We start from the raw sequence: 16787 nt of genomic DNA, 5'->3' as shown, positions 1-16787 counted from the left end.
GTCTTTGTGGTCATCTTTGCATCAAAAGCTCAAGTGCAAAGCCACTGCATGGCAGTTCTCAGTAAATATTAGGTGCTCAGTTAACAGTCTGAGCGGGTGAGCACAAAATTTCTCAGCACATGATTAAGGGGTGGGAAGATAATAAACAGGAGTATTGATGGAAAGAAAGTTGCGAACTAGCGACACATGGTTTATGGACTTAAGTAGTGGGAAACGGCAGTTTGCTAGGAAAATAATTTAGTTTCCACGTTCCAGGCTGGGACAGTATTTCACAAGAGGGGAGAAGTGGACTCACACGACCCACAGGGGGTGCTCCTCACTTAACCCCACAATAAACCTCGAGACGGGTATAATCCCTGTTGCGCAGAAGAGGAAACAAGCCCCGACAGGTTTATTTCACGCCCAGGGGCCCCCCAGTGGTCAGCGCCACACCCAGTCGTCCTGTCCAGCGGTCCTTTCCTCCTCCTGGAGCTGCCTTCAACCCTTCTAAGCCTGGCGGGCGGATCCTGAAGAGTCGGAGCAGAAACGGAGCTCCAGGCCTGGATGGAGCCTGGGAAGGCCCGGAAAGCCGCGTCTCCAGGCCGCGATTCCCGCGCAGGCTCGCGTCCAGCGGCAGCCGCGATCTGATCCTTCCTGACTTCTAGGTAGAAATTAACTTGGGCATCTTTCTGCAGGGCAAGTTCAGGATTTTAAAATTCAAATCGCGCTTGCAGATTCGAGAGCGGAACACACACCCGGTCCCAGCAAACCCGCCCTCGCTTCTGACGTACAAAAATCGCGACGGCAATTAGAGTCTCCGCCCGCGACGCCAAGAGGCCCCGCCCCCGGCCCGACGCCGGACGTTCCGCGTTGGGCGTCACTTCCGTCGCGTTTCAGGCCGGCGCGAAGATGGACGCTGCTCGGGCGCGGGAGCAGCTGCGGCGGCGGTTCCTGCTCCCTCCGGACGCCGAGGCCCCGCTGGATGGCCTGGGCGACGCCAGGCCGGGTGAGGCGCTCTCCTCGGGCACGCTCCGAGCCACGCCGCGGCCCCTAGAGGCGACGCGCCGGCCCCCCGGGCCGCCCGCAGCCCAGCCCAGTCTGAGGAACCGAGTTTTCGTTTTCAAGTCTTAACAAGTAGTTTTGGAAGTCGGATATTTATTCTCATGAAAGATGCCTAGAGGTCGCGTAGTTCTGCGCATCTTCACTTCAGCTGCGTTTCCCTGGAGAGCTGGTTTAACACCTTTTGGGAATATCCGTTAAATTAAAAAGACCCGCCAGTTGTAATGCTTGAGAATTTGGCCCAGCGCGGTGCCTCGTGCCTGTAACCCAAGTACTTTGGGAGGCCAAGGCGGGAGGATCGCGTAAGGTCAGGAGTTGGAGATGAGCCTGAGCAAAAGCGAGACCCGGTCGCTCAAAAAAAAAAAAAAAACAATTAGCTGGGTGTGATAGCTCGCGCCTGTGGTAGCCACTACTCCGGAGTCTGAGGCAGGGAGATCGCATGAGCCCAGGAGTTTGAGATTGCAGTGAGCTGTGATGAGGCCACTGTACACCAGCGTGCGCGACAGAGGGAGACCCTGTCTCAAAAAAAAAGAAAAACGAAAAAATACATACAGTAATTGTATCACAATACACAAAGCTTACATAGGGTTACACTTAAGCATCGTTTGTAATAGAGAATGACTGGAAATAACCTCATTGCTGGTCAGCAGGAAGCTGGTTAAATAAATTTGGATATATCTATACGTGACATACCAGAGAGACTTTTTTTTTTTTTTTTTTTGTAGAGACAGAGTCTCACTTCATGGCCCTCGGTAGAGTGCCGTGGCCTCACACAGCTCACAGCAACCTCCAACTCCTGGGCTTAAGCGATTCTCTTGCCTCAGCCTCCCGAGTAGCTGGACTACAGGCGCCTGCCACAACGCCCGGCTATTTTTTGGTTGCAGTTTGGCCGGGGCTGGGTTTGAACCCGTCACCCTCGGCATATGGGGCCGGCGCCCCACCGACTGAGCCACAGGCACCGCCCAGAGAGAGACTTTTATATACCATTTGAGATGATTGTTAAAGGGAGGCTTAGGACAATGTGTGGTATGCCAGCATTTGAGTACAAAGCATTACCTGTGTGATATGTGTGCACCTGTGGGTGCATACAATATGGAAGGATTCAGTAGAAATTGACAGTGCCGGTGGCTTCTGAACATTGAAACTATGGTTAAGGATGGGAGAGATATACTTGCGGTCTTTATGTTCTGTACATTGTTAACAAAATAACAGTGTGCCCAAGCATGATGATTTATAAATTTTGAAAATATCTCTAAGAATCTACATTATGAACAAGTTCCCTAGGGTTTCTGGTGGTCATCTAAAGGCCCAGAACCCCAGATGTAGACCAGTGTTTCTAGTGTGAACTTAGCATGTCGGATTTGGGGGAACTTGTTAAAAGTCACTCATCTGACCCAACCCCATTCTTTCTGATGGGGTCCCACATGGGAGAAATGACTTGTCTATCACCTATGTAGACAGTGCTGTGCTGGGAATAGGGCTCTGGAGTGCCCTTTACACTTTTAAGCTGCCTCAAAAGGTTATGTTTGTTTAATTAAAATATTTATTATAAAAAGTGTTCTTGAAAGAGCCCATGTCCATTTCGTGCTCTAATGTTTGCTTTTGGCATTTTCTTAATTAACAGGACTACTTTCCCAGAAGAAATGTGAAATAGAATATTGAAATTCCAATACTTCCAGGTGGCATCAGTATTTCTGAAAGACTAAGAAAATGTTAATTTGATTTCAAAATTCATTTAGAGGAAGTAGTTGACTATATTCAACATATTTTCTGGTGGGCTTTTATTAATTATTTCTGTAAATATAAACTGATCTTGATGACTTCACAGAAGGATTTGGTGCTATGAAGGGAAAGACTTTCTCTGGGAAATTATTTCATTTGGCTTAAAATAGGTGTAATTTTTCCCTCACAAAATTATGGTACCTTAATAAGTTGAATCTCATTTCTTTGCAGAAACCTCCACAGCTGTTGAGAAAAAGGAGAAACCTCTTCCAAGACTTAATATCCATTCTGGATTCTGGATTTTGGCATCCATTGCTGTGACCTATTATGTGGATTTCTTTAAAACCCTTAAAGAAAACTTTCACACTAGTAGGTAAGAAAACTTCATTGCTTTGTAAATTAAACCCTTATCTAATTTTTCATGTTGTATTCTGTCAGTTGAGTTATTCAAACCCATCGTAAGCGCCTACTCTGTGCCAGGTCTCATGTTGGAGGGATGCACAGATGACTGAAACATACTGGTTAAAGGATACAATGTTCAGTTATAGGGGGAAGAGGTCTAGGCATGGTGTCTCATACCTGTAATGCCAGCACTTTGGGATGCCAAAGTAGGAGGGTCACTTGAAAGCAAGAGTTTGAGACCAGCCTGGGCAACAGGGTGAGACCTGCTATCTATAGAAAATTAAAAAAAAAATTACCTGGGTGTGGTGAGACATAACCAGTAGTCTCAGCTACTTGGCAGACTGAAGCAGCAGGATCACATGAATCCAGAAGTTTAAGGCAATAGTGACCGATGTCACTGCACTCCGGCCTAGGTAACAGACACCTGATCTCTTTTAAAGAGAAAAAAAGGATGAATAAGTTTTAGGGATCTAATTCATGGTGACTATAGCTAATAATGCTGTATTGTATACTTGAAATTTTCTAAGAGAATAGATCTTAAATATCCTTGCTACATGTACACACACAAACACACACACACACACACACATACCCTAAACCAGTGGTAACTATGTGAGGCGATGTGTAAATTAACTTGATTGTAGTAACTGTTTCATAGTCTATGCATGTACCAAGCCATCACCTTGTACACCTTGAATGTATGTGTGTACAATTTTAACTTGTCATTATACCACTCAGTCAAGCCAGAAAAAAAAAAAAAAAAGACGTCTAAGAGGATGTGTACTCCAGGCACACACAACAGGGTGCATGGGAACTGAAATTATCTCACTGTGCCTTCTCAGCACAAATGTGTTGTAGGAAGTGAAAGTCAGTGAATTTAAGGACCTAATCTATTTGGAACGCAGTGGAGGGAGGTCTTTATGAAGACCGAGTGCAGGGGTACTGGGGAGGGAGTGGGAATGTTGGCCAGAGGCTAGAGAGAGTCCTGCCTTGCGGTTTATTTCAGAGAGTGGTTACAGCACAGCAGTAACTACCGGGTGTGGCTGAATTAGCTAAGGTGAAGGTCACCAGTGGGAGGAGTCAGAGCTTTGTGGGTTGGCCAGTGTCAAATAGTTCCTCATTTTCAGGGACTGAAATCCTTTCAGTGCAGTCTCTGGAGTTGACATGGAGAAGCTTGTGAATCATATCCTAGTGTCCTTACCGCATTTCGGAGAGTGATGAGAGACCCCACCCCCACCCCCAGGTAGTTGACAAAAAGGAAAGATGTTGGTGAGCATCAGAGCAAGCGTTTGCTAAGGGGCCAACAGCGGTAATTGGCGAGTGCCAGTGGGGCTAGGAAGATGCAGATGACTTTCAGGAGAAGCAGTGACTTCTGCAGGGGGCAGACCAAAGACTTAGAGGGAGTGAGCAGTCTGGAGAAAGTAGGCAGAGGGTGTTTATTATAACAGTGAGGAGTAGAAAGCTTGTCCTGTCCTTTCTGATTTCCATGAGTAGGGACTTTGCCTCAACACTCCATCTTTTGCCCTTTCCTTTTTTTTTTTTTTTTTTTGAGGCAGCATGTGTCTCTGCTGCCCAGGCCAGAGTGCCACAGCATCATAGCTGATAGCCACTTCAAATTCCTGGGTTCAAATGATCCTCCTGTCTCAGCCTCCTGAGTAGCTTGGACTACAGGTGTCCTTACAACACACAGCTAATTCTTCTAGTTTTACTAGAGACGTGGTCTTGCTCTTGCTTAGGCTGGTCTCAGACTCCTGAGCTCCAGGAATCCTCCCATCTCGGCCTCCCAGAGTGCTAGGATTACAGACGTGAGCCATCGCACCTGGCATGCCCTTTCATCTCACCCACTTCTTCACGACTTACCTGAATGTGAGATGAAGAACTGGACATATGTAGCTCAGTGCCCTCATCCCTTGAGAGTCAGATGCCCATAGGAAGCATTGATTTTGCTCTGCTTTGCTGCGCAGTCATTTTATGGGGGTAGCTCTGACAGGAGATTTCTAGGTCTTCACTTGACACGGAGCCCAGAGGGTCAGTCAGTCTGTTTCTGGGTTTTAGTATTAGGAAGCACTTTGTCCCTGCTTCCCACAGCTGTGTCGGTAGTAAAGCTGGCATTTCCTCTACATTAGTGCGACTCCTCCATCTTGCTTAGTTGGGCTGCAAAAGAGGATGGGTCCTTCACACACCACCAACAGCAGCTTCTTCCTCATTTATCAGATATTTTTGTGAGAGCCTGAGATGTGTTTGGCTTTGGGTGCCAGTGACCAGTTGAAGCATTTCCAGCCCTCCAGCAGCTCTCTCTAGGCCACGGCAGACAGGTTACCCAGCCACATGGGGTGTGCTCTGTAAGTGTGGGCACAGGTGTTATAGGAGAACCTGGGAGGGTACTGGTCCAGCTCAACCTCAGAAATGCAGACCATTTTGAGGTTTAAGAAGACATAGCAGGACTTCTCTATTTGTGTCCACATAGTAAGGATTCTCAGTAGCTTAAAGAAACCAGGGTAAGAAGTGATGATACATGTGAGATGTTCAGGGCAGCCACGGGAGGAAGACCAGTGCCCAGGACCAGCAGCTATCATGTGGCAGAGCTGGACACAGGTGCTGGGAGGGACCAGTGCTGTGGTGGGGAAGGGAAGGAAGTAGAATTCATAGACCTATTCTCAAGTGTTGTCTCAGAGAAAAAAAAAAGACATAAATGCATACCACAAGGCCCATTTGTATTCTTGGCGAGGGACCTGTTGAGGCAGGGGTTTGAGCAGCTGTGGAAGAAGGGTGCATAGAAGGAAACAGAGGCTGAGTTCTGCTTTTTGAAAATGTTCATTCCTCTGATACCTGAGGTAATTTCTCATTTCCCTGCTTTGGCCTAAACTTGAGGCATTAGGGTTCTTTAAATCTGTACAAGGCTAGAAGAGGTTGTAGGAGGAATTGGAACAAAAAGGTGTCCTGTGAGAGAGGATAGGAGAGATTCTGAAAATGGGAGAGTTTCATTTAGAAATCTTTTTGAGAGAGAATTTGAGTTAACTGTTTTCCAGATTGATTTTCAGTATTCCAGGATACTCAACTTGGAGGAGTTAATGGTACTGGACGAAGAATTTTTTTTATTACTCTCACACTTAGAATGTCAGAAACGAGAAAGCTGCTGTCCTGTATTTTTAAAGGAAATGCGTAGCTGTAAGCAGGGCTCTTTCTTGGTTGGCTGGCGGTGAGAGTATTCTTTAGCGTCCTGCTTTTTAATCCTTCACTGAGCCATGGCGTGTTTTCTCACCCCATCTCCCACAGAGAGCAGCTTTCTGCAAATCGAGGCTGTACCTGCGTTTCCCTCTCTACCCCTTCTCCACTTGACGTCCTTCTTAGAATTGATGTGAACGCTGCAGATGGAACGTTTCGGTGTCTGCTGATTTGTAAGGCTTACATAAATGGCCCTATGTTCTTTTTGCCCGCACAGTTGGTTTCTCCTGGGCAGTGCCTTGCTGCTTGTCAGTTTGTTGATTGCGTCTTACTGCGTAGTGTACCTGGAGTGGTACCGCGGGGTCGGGGACTACGATGTCAGGTACCCAGCACTGATACCCATCACCACCGCGACGTTCATCGCAGCAGGAATTTGGTAAGTTAGCTTTGAAATGACTGCTAAAAATGAAAACCCACTGGTTTTTGGTTAGGGAATCACGTACATGGTCCAGAATCTGAAAGAAAAATATTCTCATGGTCATTCTTGTTCTCTGATTCCCTTTTCATTATTGTCTTTTTGTTTTATTCATGTCCCTAGTTATTTAAAACACAAATGGTGGTGATGTATACATATTCTGCATTTTGCTTTTTAAATATTTTTCATTGTGGGCGGCGCCTGTGGCTCAGTCGGTAGGGCGCCGGCCCCATATACCGAGGGTGGCGGGTTCAAACCCGGCCCCGGCCAAACTGCAACCAAAAAATAGCTGGGCGTTGTGGCGGGCGCCTGTAGTCCCAGCTACTCGGGAGGCTGAGGCAAGAGAATCGCTTAAGCCCAGGAGTTGGAGGTTGCTGTGAGCTGTGTGAGGCCACGGCACTCTACCGAAGGCCATAAAGTGAGACTCTGTCTCTACAAAAAACAAAACAAACAAAAAAAAAAACCCCACCTAAAAAAATAAATAAATAAAAAATAAATAAATATTTTTCATCATGATGTACAATATAGACAGAAAAGTAGAAGAAAACTAAATGAACTCTCACGAAATGAGCATTGATGTATATTGCACCCAGGTCAAGAAAGATACCTGAGCCAGCATCCTGCTGACCCTCATCGTGCCCTGATCGTCACTAAACCTTCCTTTCTGCCACAGGGAGATACTGTCCCAACCTGCATGGTAATTACTTGCTTTTTTTTTTTTAACATTTCAACTACAGTGTTTGACCTGAGGACGAATTAGGTTGTTTTTGTTTGTTTGGTTTTTTGGTTTTTTGAGACAGAGTTTCACTATGTCGCCCTTAGTAGAGTGCCGTGGCATCACAGCTCACAGCAACCTCAAACTCTTAGGCTTAAGTGACTCTCTTGCCTCAGCCTCCCAAGTAGCTGGGACTACAAGATGCCCTTCACAATGCCCAGTTACATTTTTTTTTTTAATTTTTGTTGCGGTTGTTTAGCTGGCCCAGGTCAGGTTCGAACCCACCATTTTTGTTTGTTTGTTTGTTTGTTTTAGACAGACTCTCACTTTGTTGCCCTTGGTAGAGTGCCCTGGCATCATAGCTCACAGCAACCTCAAACTCTGGTGCTTAAACAATTCTCTTGGCTCAGCCTCAGCTGGGACTGCAGGCACCCATCACAACACCCAGCTATTTTTAGAGGTGGGGTCTCTTGCTCTAGCTCAGCTGTTTTTAGAGACAGATTTCGCTCTTGCTCAGGTTGGTCTCAAACTCGTGAGCTCAGGCGATCCACCGCCTTGGCCTCCCAGAGTGCTGGGGTTACAGGCCTGAGCCACATGCCCGTTCCAGTACACTTTTTTTGAACTTTGTAAAAATGGATTCACGTAGTGTTGGTTCTTTTGCAGGTGACACCATGTACAGCATCATATGTGATTTACCCACATTGTGCCCATCACAGTAACTGGTTCTCCTTGTTGTTCAGCCTTCCTTTGTGTGCGTATAACTGCATCCCAGCTCATATGTTCTATTGTCACTTGTGTTGGGTTGTTTCCAACATGGGATTATTACCAAGGATGTTGTTGAGAACATTCTTGTTCAAGTCTCAGGTGCACACGTTTCTGTTAGATGTATGTACACGTGTGAATATTTATGCACATCTCTGTGTGTATGTGACACACACGCCCATGAGGTAAAATTGTTGGATCATAGGGTATGTGATCTTCAACTTCAGCAAATAGTGCCAAGGTGATTTCCAGAGTGGTTGTTCATCTTTTTTCACTAAGTCAAACAAATAGACTTTTTTTTTTTTTGAGACAGATTCTTTGTCACCTTCAGTAGAGTGCGGTGACATCACAGCTCACAGCAACCTCAAACTCTTAGGCTCAAGTGATTCTCCTGCCTCAGCCTCTCATGTAGCTGGGACTACAGGTGCCCACTACAACACCCGGCTATTGTTTTGTTGGAGTTGTCATTGTTGTTCAGCAGGCCTGGGCTGGATTCAAACCCACCAGCTCTGGTGTGTCTGGCGCTCTAGCCACTGAGCTACAGGCACCGAGCCGAGTATTTTCTTTTATCTGTTTCCTTGCTCTAATTTTCCTTTCACTTCCTCTTGCTCTTTAAGTTACCGTGCCTCTGGCCTAAGATTTTGCTGAGTCCTTTTGGTACAGGACCAAAAGGATGAGAAGATTGAAGAGAAGAAGGGAAAAGAAGATTTTTAAAAAAGAATAAAAGAGAAAGGAGAGGAGGTGAATAAAAGGGAATATTGGCAAAAAGAAGAGAGGCACAGAAAGAGGGAGACAGGAGTAATGAAGGTGCACAGAAGGGTTCTTTGACCAAACCTTAAAAACCCCAACCTTGGGGGTGCTGGGTTGGGTGGTTCCCTTGAGGTCAGCAGGTCTTTGTCAGCCCGAGCAGATATAGTACCCCACCTCCACCAAATAGAGAGGAAATGCTATAAATCAAACCAAACAGGCAAACAGAAAACCTTACGGGATAAAATTGGGGGGAAAAAAAAACAAATAATAGGGGCAGAAACTCTAGCAAAAATGAAGTTCTTATTATTAAAAAGGGCAACAATGGAAAATTGTATTTTAGAAAAATGAAGAAAGAAAAGAAAAATCTAAAGGGAAAATGTTGAAATTAAAAAACATACAAACAACCAACCAAAAAGCAAAACAAAAGCAGTGTGTGTGTGTTTATCTTGCTGAACATTGTTTGGGCAGCAGGTGATCTTCTAGGGTATGAGATGTTAATCACAATGCTGATACAGCTGTATGAGATGGAAACTGGAGGCCTCTGCTGATTTCTCAAACCCCACAGGGTAGAGAGCCTAAATCTCTCCTCAGCCCACTTAAAAGACACTTTAAACCGTTTATCTTGGCTAAGCAGAAGCTTCCCCAGGAAGGCATTTGTCGCTGGGATCTCTCCTGAAGCGGCTGCCTGGTTATCCAGTGTGCCGAAATCAGTCTCACTCTATGCTCCTGAGGGCAGAGGCTGCAAGGCAGCCCTCATACTGCCAAATTCTGAAATCTCTGCTCTTCCCCCAGCATCTCAGTCCTGGCCTTTGGTGCTGCTCAGTCACTCGATTATTCACCCAAGCTCTCCCAGCCTGAGCCTTGCTCTGCGACCCTGAGGGCAGAGCCGGCAGAGGCAGTTCTCCCACAATGGCTTTGTATGTGGCCCACAGCAAAACAACTGTTCCAGCTCAGTCCAGGGCCTTAGACAAGGCTTAAAGTCATCTGCACTCTCGCCCAAGTTCTCCCAAGGTAGTTCAACCGAGTGCCCAAGTCCAACAAGACAAAACAACCCACAGGGAAGGCCTTCCCTGTTTGCAGTCCTTCTGCTGCTGTTATAGCTGCAGGAGCCATGGCCTCAGATCCAAGGAATGCAGCCACTGGCCACTTCACTGCTTTTGTCCTCCCCTGGGGTCCAAAAGTCTCTCGCTGTCTCCCTGCATCCCTGAAGGGATGTTTCTGGGCTGAGCCCACAAGTCAGAGGTACCTGGAGTCTTCTTTCCCCAATCTCACCGTGCCTGGTTGCAAAGCAGCTGTTACTCAGCCACCATCTTGCTCCCTCCCCGGACTTAGTTATTTTTATACCCAAATAATGCCACAGTGAATGTTCTTTATAATTTAATAGGTACTCATGGAAAAAAACCCAGGTTTTTCTGTTTATAAAAGTAATACTTGCTCACTTAAAAAAAAAAATCTGTAAACTATAGACCAACACAAAGGAAACATGTCCCTTGACCTGTCAACCAGAGGAAAAAACCTGGTCTCCCCATAGCTCTTTAGCTTTTTCTTTATTTATTGACTTTAGCTTTGGAAAAAAGTCACACACTTTTATACATATTCAGTTTATTTACTTAATTTTTGAGATAGAGTCTTACTATCTTGCCCAAGCTAGAGTGCCATGGTATCAGCTCATAGTACTCTCAGATTCCTGGGCTCAAGTGAGTAACTGAAGATGCTCATTCGTCTAATACCTGAGGTAATTTCTCCTTTTCCTTTTCCCTCCAGGCACCCACCATAACACCTGGCTAGTCTTTCTACTTTTAGTAGAAATGGGGTCTTGCTCTTGCTCAGGCTGGTCTCCAACTACTAAGTTCAAGAAATCCACACGCTTGGCCTCCCAGAGTGGTAGGATTACAGGCATGAGCCACTGTACCTAGCCAGTGCACATTCAGTTTAAATGTGTGTTTTCAGGGCCAGGCATGGTGGCTCACACCTGTCGTCCCAGCAGTTGGGAGGCCAAGGTGGGTGGATTGCCTCAGCTTACAGATTGGAGACCAGCCTGAGCCAGAGCAAGACCCTGTCTCTAGAAATAGCTGGGTGTTGTGCTGGCAGCTGTAGTCCCAGCCACTTGGGAGGCTGAGGCAAGAGATTTGCTTGAGCCCAGGAGTTTGAGGTTGCTGTGAGGTATGACGCCACAGCACTCTACTGAGGGTGACAAAGTGAGACTGTGTCTCAAATAAATAAATAAATATGTGTTTTCTGTAGTCAAATTCCAAGGCTATTTGACATTATGATATGGTTATTGTCAATCATTCAGTGAAGTGGGCATACAGATGTGTTATTTTGCTTTTTCACATATAACTAAGATCACCCCTAGAAATGTTAAGTTTTTAGAAGGATTATAGTTATTTAAAATTCATACTTATCAAAATATTACAGATTAAAATCAGTCATTACCTGAAAAACTTATTTAGTCGACTCTAGTCTATATGCTTAGGGGCAGGGTGAAAAAGACAAAGAAGGTCCCCTCACGTCACTTAGGTTAGACCTCAGAGGAACCTACATCACACAGCAGAGGGCAGGTAAGGAAGCCGAGGCCCGCAGAAGTTAAAGTTAACACACTAAGATCCCTATGCTGAATTCACAAATTCAGTCATTAGAAATTATTTGCACTTAGAAAGTGTTTATTTTTACTTTATGGGAGGAATAATGTGTTTCTCAATGAAAAATTTAAAACCTTATAAATGATTGATTACTTTTTTCATTCTGTTTTTAAAGGAAAATACTTTTTTTCCTTTACCGTGATAGTTTAGTACGTGACATGATACAAGGAGACTGTAGCCCTTTAAACTCACGTTCTCTAAGCCAGGTCAGTCCCTGTTAGAAAAACCTTCATGTCAGAAAACCTTCAGGGATCTTGTTCCAAGTACTTTTTAAAGAAATTGTGATAGATCCACAAGTACATCCAGAGTTTTTTTTTTTTTTTTTTTTTATCATTAGCTAAATCACGTATCTGAGAAATACTATGTATTTGCAAAGTTGCTGGTTGGATGAACTTTCCCAAATTGAGTTTTAAATTTAGATTCCAGAATGAATCTGTCTGTGTGCGTGATGGGCACAGCCGCCGACTGGTGCTCTCTGTCCTTTCCAGCTTCAACGTTGCCCTATGGCAGGTGTGGTCACTCTTCACTCCGGTGTTGCTGTTTACCCAGTTTATGGGGGTTGTGATGCTTATCTCACTCCTTGGATGACTGGAAGGTAAGGTATCTGGAATGGTATTTCTAATAATGAACTTATTTGAAAAATGTCTTTCTTGATGATTTTCAGTGGACACGCTGTAACAGTGACTTAATTATTTTTTTTTTTATTTATTTTTTTTATTTTTTTATTTTTTTGTAGAGACAGAGTCTCACTGTACCGCCCTCGGGTAGAGTGCCGTGGCGTCACACGGCTCACAGCAACCTCTAACTCTTGGGCTTACGCGATTCTCTTGCCTCAGCCTCCCGAGCAGCTGGGAGTACAGGCGCCCGCCACAACACCCGGCTATTTTTTTGTTGCAGTTTGGCCGGGGCTGGGTTTGAACCCACCACCCTCGGCATATGGGGCTGGCGCCCTACTCACTGAGCCACAGGCGCCGCCCGACTTAATTATTTTAATCGTGTTTCTACCAGAGCTGTTAATCCATTGAACTCTGAGATAAAAGGGACTAAGACCATTATCTTCTGTAGAATTTAGTGCTAAGTGACTGCTTTTTAGAGACGGAGACCTGCTTTCAAAGGCCTCATAAAGACAAGAATCTGACCTTCCGACATGGTCAGATTCACACGTTAGACCATTTTGGGTTGAAGTCGGCATCCTCAGTTTGCAGCTGGTGCCTCTTGGCTAGAGTGTTCTTCAGGAATGGGAACAGGAAGAATGCAATTTTACCTAATTGGGGGGGGAGGTGTAAAAAACCATGGCAGTCTTCTGTCTTGGCTGCCTTGTAACAATCTGATAGATGACACACCAACATTTTTCCGGTATTATTTATAGAGTTTCTGCCTCCCATAGCCCACCCAGCCTTGGGCCTGCTGCCACTGCACTGTGTACTGAGAATGAACACTATGCTTAGGGGCGGGGTGGCAAGGACGACGGCCGTCCCTCCCCTCATGTCACTTACCTCAGAGCTTTGAGGAAAACTACTTTATACAGCAGTTCACAGATGCAGAAACTGAAGCCCAGAGAAGTACAAGTTAATACACTAAATTATCAGGAAACTACTGAAAACAGCATAGATTCCCTGTGGGATTTTACAGGAAAATCCCTATTATCTGTGTAAGGAAGAAATGAAGGGAATCTCCTTGTTGCCTGTCTGAAGAGCATCTTTAGCACTTGGTGCCCGTGCTGACTCCTGCAGCCCCCTCCAGGCACCGCGTGTGGCTGGGGACCCTGGAGCTGCCGCAGTGGCCTCTGTCCCTGTGAGCCTGTCTCTGTGACCACACAAGACTGAACATTTTCTCCTCCCACCCTGTCACCCATCCCTCCCCTTCTAATGGTGTTAAGTCTTTGATGGCTGTTCAGTTTTGAGTTTTTTACAGATGTTTGAGAGCTTTCGACTTATTGCTGATGTGAATTTATTTATTTATTATTATTTTTTTTTTGTGGTTTTTGGTCAGGGCTGGGTTTGAACCCGCCACCTCCGGCATACAGGACCGGCACCCTACTCCTTGAGCCACAGGCGCCGCCCTCTGATGTGAATTTATAATTGGCGGTAGAGAGCCGGATAGTCACAGATAGATTGAACTGTGCTTGTTGAATTTAGTAGCTTAAGATAGGATGTTTTACTTGAGATATAAATGTTGTTTTTTGTTTGTTTTTAATGGATAGTAGTCTTGCTGTGTTGCCCAGTCTGGCCTTGAACTCCTTTGTCAGCCTCCCAAGCAGCTGGGACTTCAGGTGTGGGCCAGTGTGCCCAGCGGGACGGGTGAATTTAAAGTGAAAGATCGAATATCCAACTGGCTGAAAGCATCACAGACAGATACTGGAAAAGCGACAATGCGTTTGGGAATCCAGGAAGAGAGTTGTTTCCTGGGAAGAATTATGACTTTGTGGGTCCGTGGTTGATGTCATAATAAATATTTCATTTGGATATTCTTAAACGAATATTGAATTTTTCGGAAGTCTATGTTATGTAGAAATGACTGTTTTTCACTGTAATCATTTTGACTCTGGAGAAAGTGGTGGTTTCATTATAGGTGCCTAATGCACTCCCACTATGCTAAACAAATCGCTCAGTCTTCCACGTGAGGGAGAGCTGTCCATTGTAGGGAACGACTGAGTGTGTATAAAGGATTATGTTGTAATTCCTGTAATTACTGGAAATCTCATTTTTATAATAGTTGTGTTGGGTGAGAGGACCAAATTAGTTTATGTTTTCTTATCACTTTAGATTTCTCATCATGTAAATTACCAAGTGTTTAGTATTTTCCGAGCCACAGGCACCTCCCATATTAAACTGTGTTAGCTTTTTATTGTTGGCAGTTTTGGCCGGGGCTGGGTTTGAACCCAACACCCTCAGTATATGGGGCTGGTGCCCTACCCACTGGGCCACATAGTATTTTCTAACATGAACTTTTAATCATTTCCATGTATACATAATTTTTTCTGTACCATTTAATTAAAATATTTTTATAATTTGTGAGATTTGTTCATATAAACTTTAGAATAGCTTCCATTTTTAGCTGTTGACACTTTGTTCTTCAAAGACTTCATAGTGACACTGTTTGTTTGTTTTGAGACAGAGTCTCAAGCTGTCGCCTTTGGCAGAGTGCTGTGGTGGCACAGCTCACAGCAACCTCAAACTCTTGGGCTCAAGCAATTCTCTTGCCTCTACTACAGGCACCCACCACAACACCCGCTATTTTTTGTTGCAGTGGTCATTGTTGTTTTAGTTGGCCCTGGTGGGGTGTGTGTTGAAAGGCCAGCCTCATTGTGTAGGCGGTTGGCACCCTACCCACTGAGCCCATAGTGACGCTTTCAAATGCAAATATATTCACATTAAATGTAAATATAAGCATCGTGACACAGAAGGTGTCTAATGTTGATTCTTTTTTCTGTAAAGTGTCTTCTAGAAATGTGACTCAGTCACCACTTCTGTGTGGTTACACCCTGCCACTTGCTACAGGACCAGTAGTACAGATTGAGTATCCTTCATCCAAAAATCTGAAATTCACAGTGCTCCAAAATCTGAAACTCTGTGGCCACTGACATGAAATATGAAAAAAAGTCCAAAACATTTTTCATCTGGAGCATTTTGAGGAAGAGATACTTAATCTTTTTTCAGCTGTGAAGTGGGAAAAATATCTGTCTTGTTGAGTTATGGATATAGTACTATTTATAAAAAACTTGTCACGGTGCCCAGAACATGGTAGGTACTCATTCAATAAGTGGTGGTGGGGGGAAGAGCAGGATCTAGGATCAGGATTGGTACACAGAATTCAGCCCAGTCTGTGGGCACAGTATGTGAAGGTATATACATTTTCTTTAAAATAGCAAGATCAGGCAGAGACCAGACTCAGACAGCCAAGTCAGTCAGTGATGTGAGATTCAGTGCAAGCTGAAGGCTGCACACCCTGAAGGTATAGCACTTGGTTCAGACCCACAGGAGGGAACTTGCGTGGGGCTGGCGGAGAGTGCCCCAGTGACAGTTCTCCTACATTTAATTTTTTTTTCTTGAAGAGTATTTTTGCAACTTGGATAGAAATCTAGGGCTGAGATTTTCTGTTTCACACTATTTGTTCAGATCTGGTTAGCTGAGAGCCAATGACTGTGGCCAAGAAGAATGGTGTGCAGATAATCAGAGACATTTTAATAAATTTGTTTAAACAGGGTCATGACTAGTCCCTGTTCCTGTAAAATAACTCCTATGCAAAGTTCTTAATGCATTTTTGCTTTATTATAGCTATTAAAAGTGTCATGTAATCTTGTTATTGCTCCCAAACAGGCCTATATAAGGAATAAAATAACATTTGTATATCTTTATCATGAAAGTGTGGGATGTGACAGAGCACGTCTGCGATGGTCTGCCTTTGATGATCAGTGTCAGGACCCAGCTCTCAACCTGGGAGGTACACCACTGCCCAAGGCCCAGTGCTCAGAGGCTCTGGTTCAGTTGGTGGCTGAAGCTATCCGTATTGTTGGAAGAGGGCTTCTAGTGATTCTCATGCGTAGCCAGGGTCCACACCTCTCCTACTCCCCTAGCCAGTTTGGGTAGCGACATCTCTGCAGGATGTTAGGATTGGCAGGGAACACAGACATAATGGAATCTAAATTAGTGCACTAGGGTAAAAATCCAAGTAGAGCTCAATGGACTTTCTGGGGGACTTCAAGCAAGGATTTAAAGTTCTTGGCTGTTATTTGCTTTTATGCAACAAAAAACGCTCTCTGGCTACACATTAGCAAAAGAATGCATTGGACAGGAATCCAGGGAAACACTGAAGAACCACCTCGTGTAAAGGACAGTAAGTAGGATAGTTTTGGGGGAGAAGGGCTAAGTGTCTAGATACTAGGTGTAATAGGACATGACTTCCCACAGTCCTGAAGAAGGAATGTCAAGTTGAAAATTTTGGGGGATTGCTGTCTACAAATTACCTATATCCTCGCCCATAGAGAAGCCATCCTCCAGGCAGCCCGGGCCCAGGCTTGAGGTCCAGGAGCTCATCATCTAAATCAGTAACAGGTGCAGATAAGATTCCTCAGGTGTAGGGTTCTTTTATTCTGAACACTATAAGCAAGTTACCT

General features: G+C 44.9%; 1 protein-coding gene across 2 annotated transcripts; it reads left to right on the top strand.

The window, feature by feature from the left end:
• Positions 1 to 854: 854 nt before the first annotated feature.
• TMEM128 (transmembrane protein 128) lies at positions 855 to 14146 on the top strand. 2 transcript variants are annotated; one of them, XM_053567231.1, is made up of 5 exons: positions 855 to 985; positions 2992 to 3133; positions 6605 to 6763; positions 12160 to 12266; positions 13878 to 14146. In XM_053567231.1, exons 1-4 carry the CDS (start codon positions 889 to 891, stop codon positions 12257 to 12259), a joined length of 498 nt encoding a protein of 165 aa, XP_053423206.1. In that variant the 5' UTR covers positions 855 to 888; the 3' UTR covers positions 12260 to 12266; positions 13878 to 14146. The 2 variants fall into 2 exon arrangements, with proteins under 2 accessions (XP_053423206.1, XP_053423205.1); XM_053567230.1 differs by having other exon boundaries at positions 13875 to 14146.
• The last annotated feature ends 2641 nt before the right edge of the window (positions 14147 to 16787 follow it).

The sequence above is a fragment of the Nycticebus coucang genome, chromosome 17, assembly GCF_027406575.1.
Source record: "Nycticebus coucang isolate mNycCou1 chromosome 17, mNycCou1.pri, whole genome shotgun sequence".
Taxonomy (NCBI): domain Eukaryota; kingdom Metazoa; phylum Chordata; class Mammalia; order Primates; family Lorisidae; genus Nycticebus; species Nycticebus coucang.
Note: the sequence above shows the minus strand (reverse complement) of the source record. Positions and strands in the feature narration are given on the sequence as shown.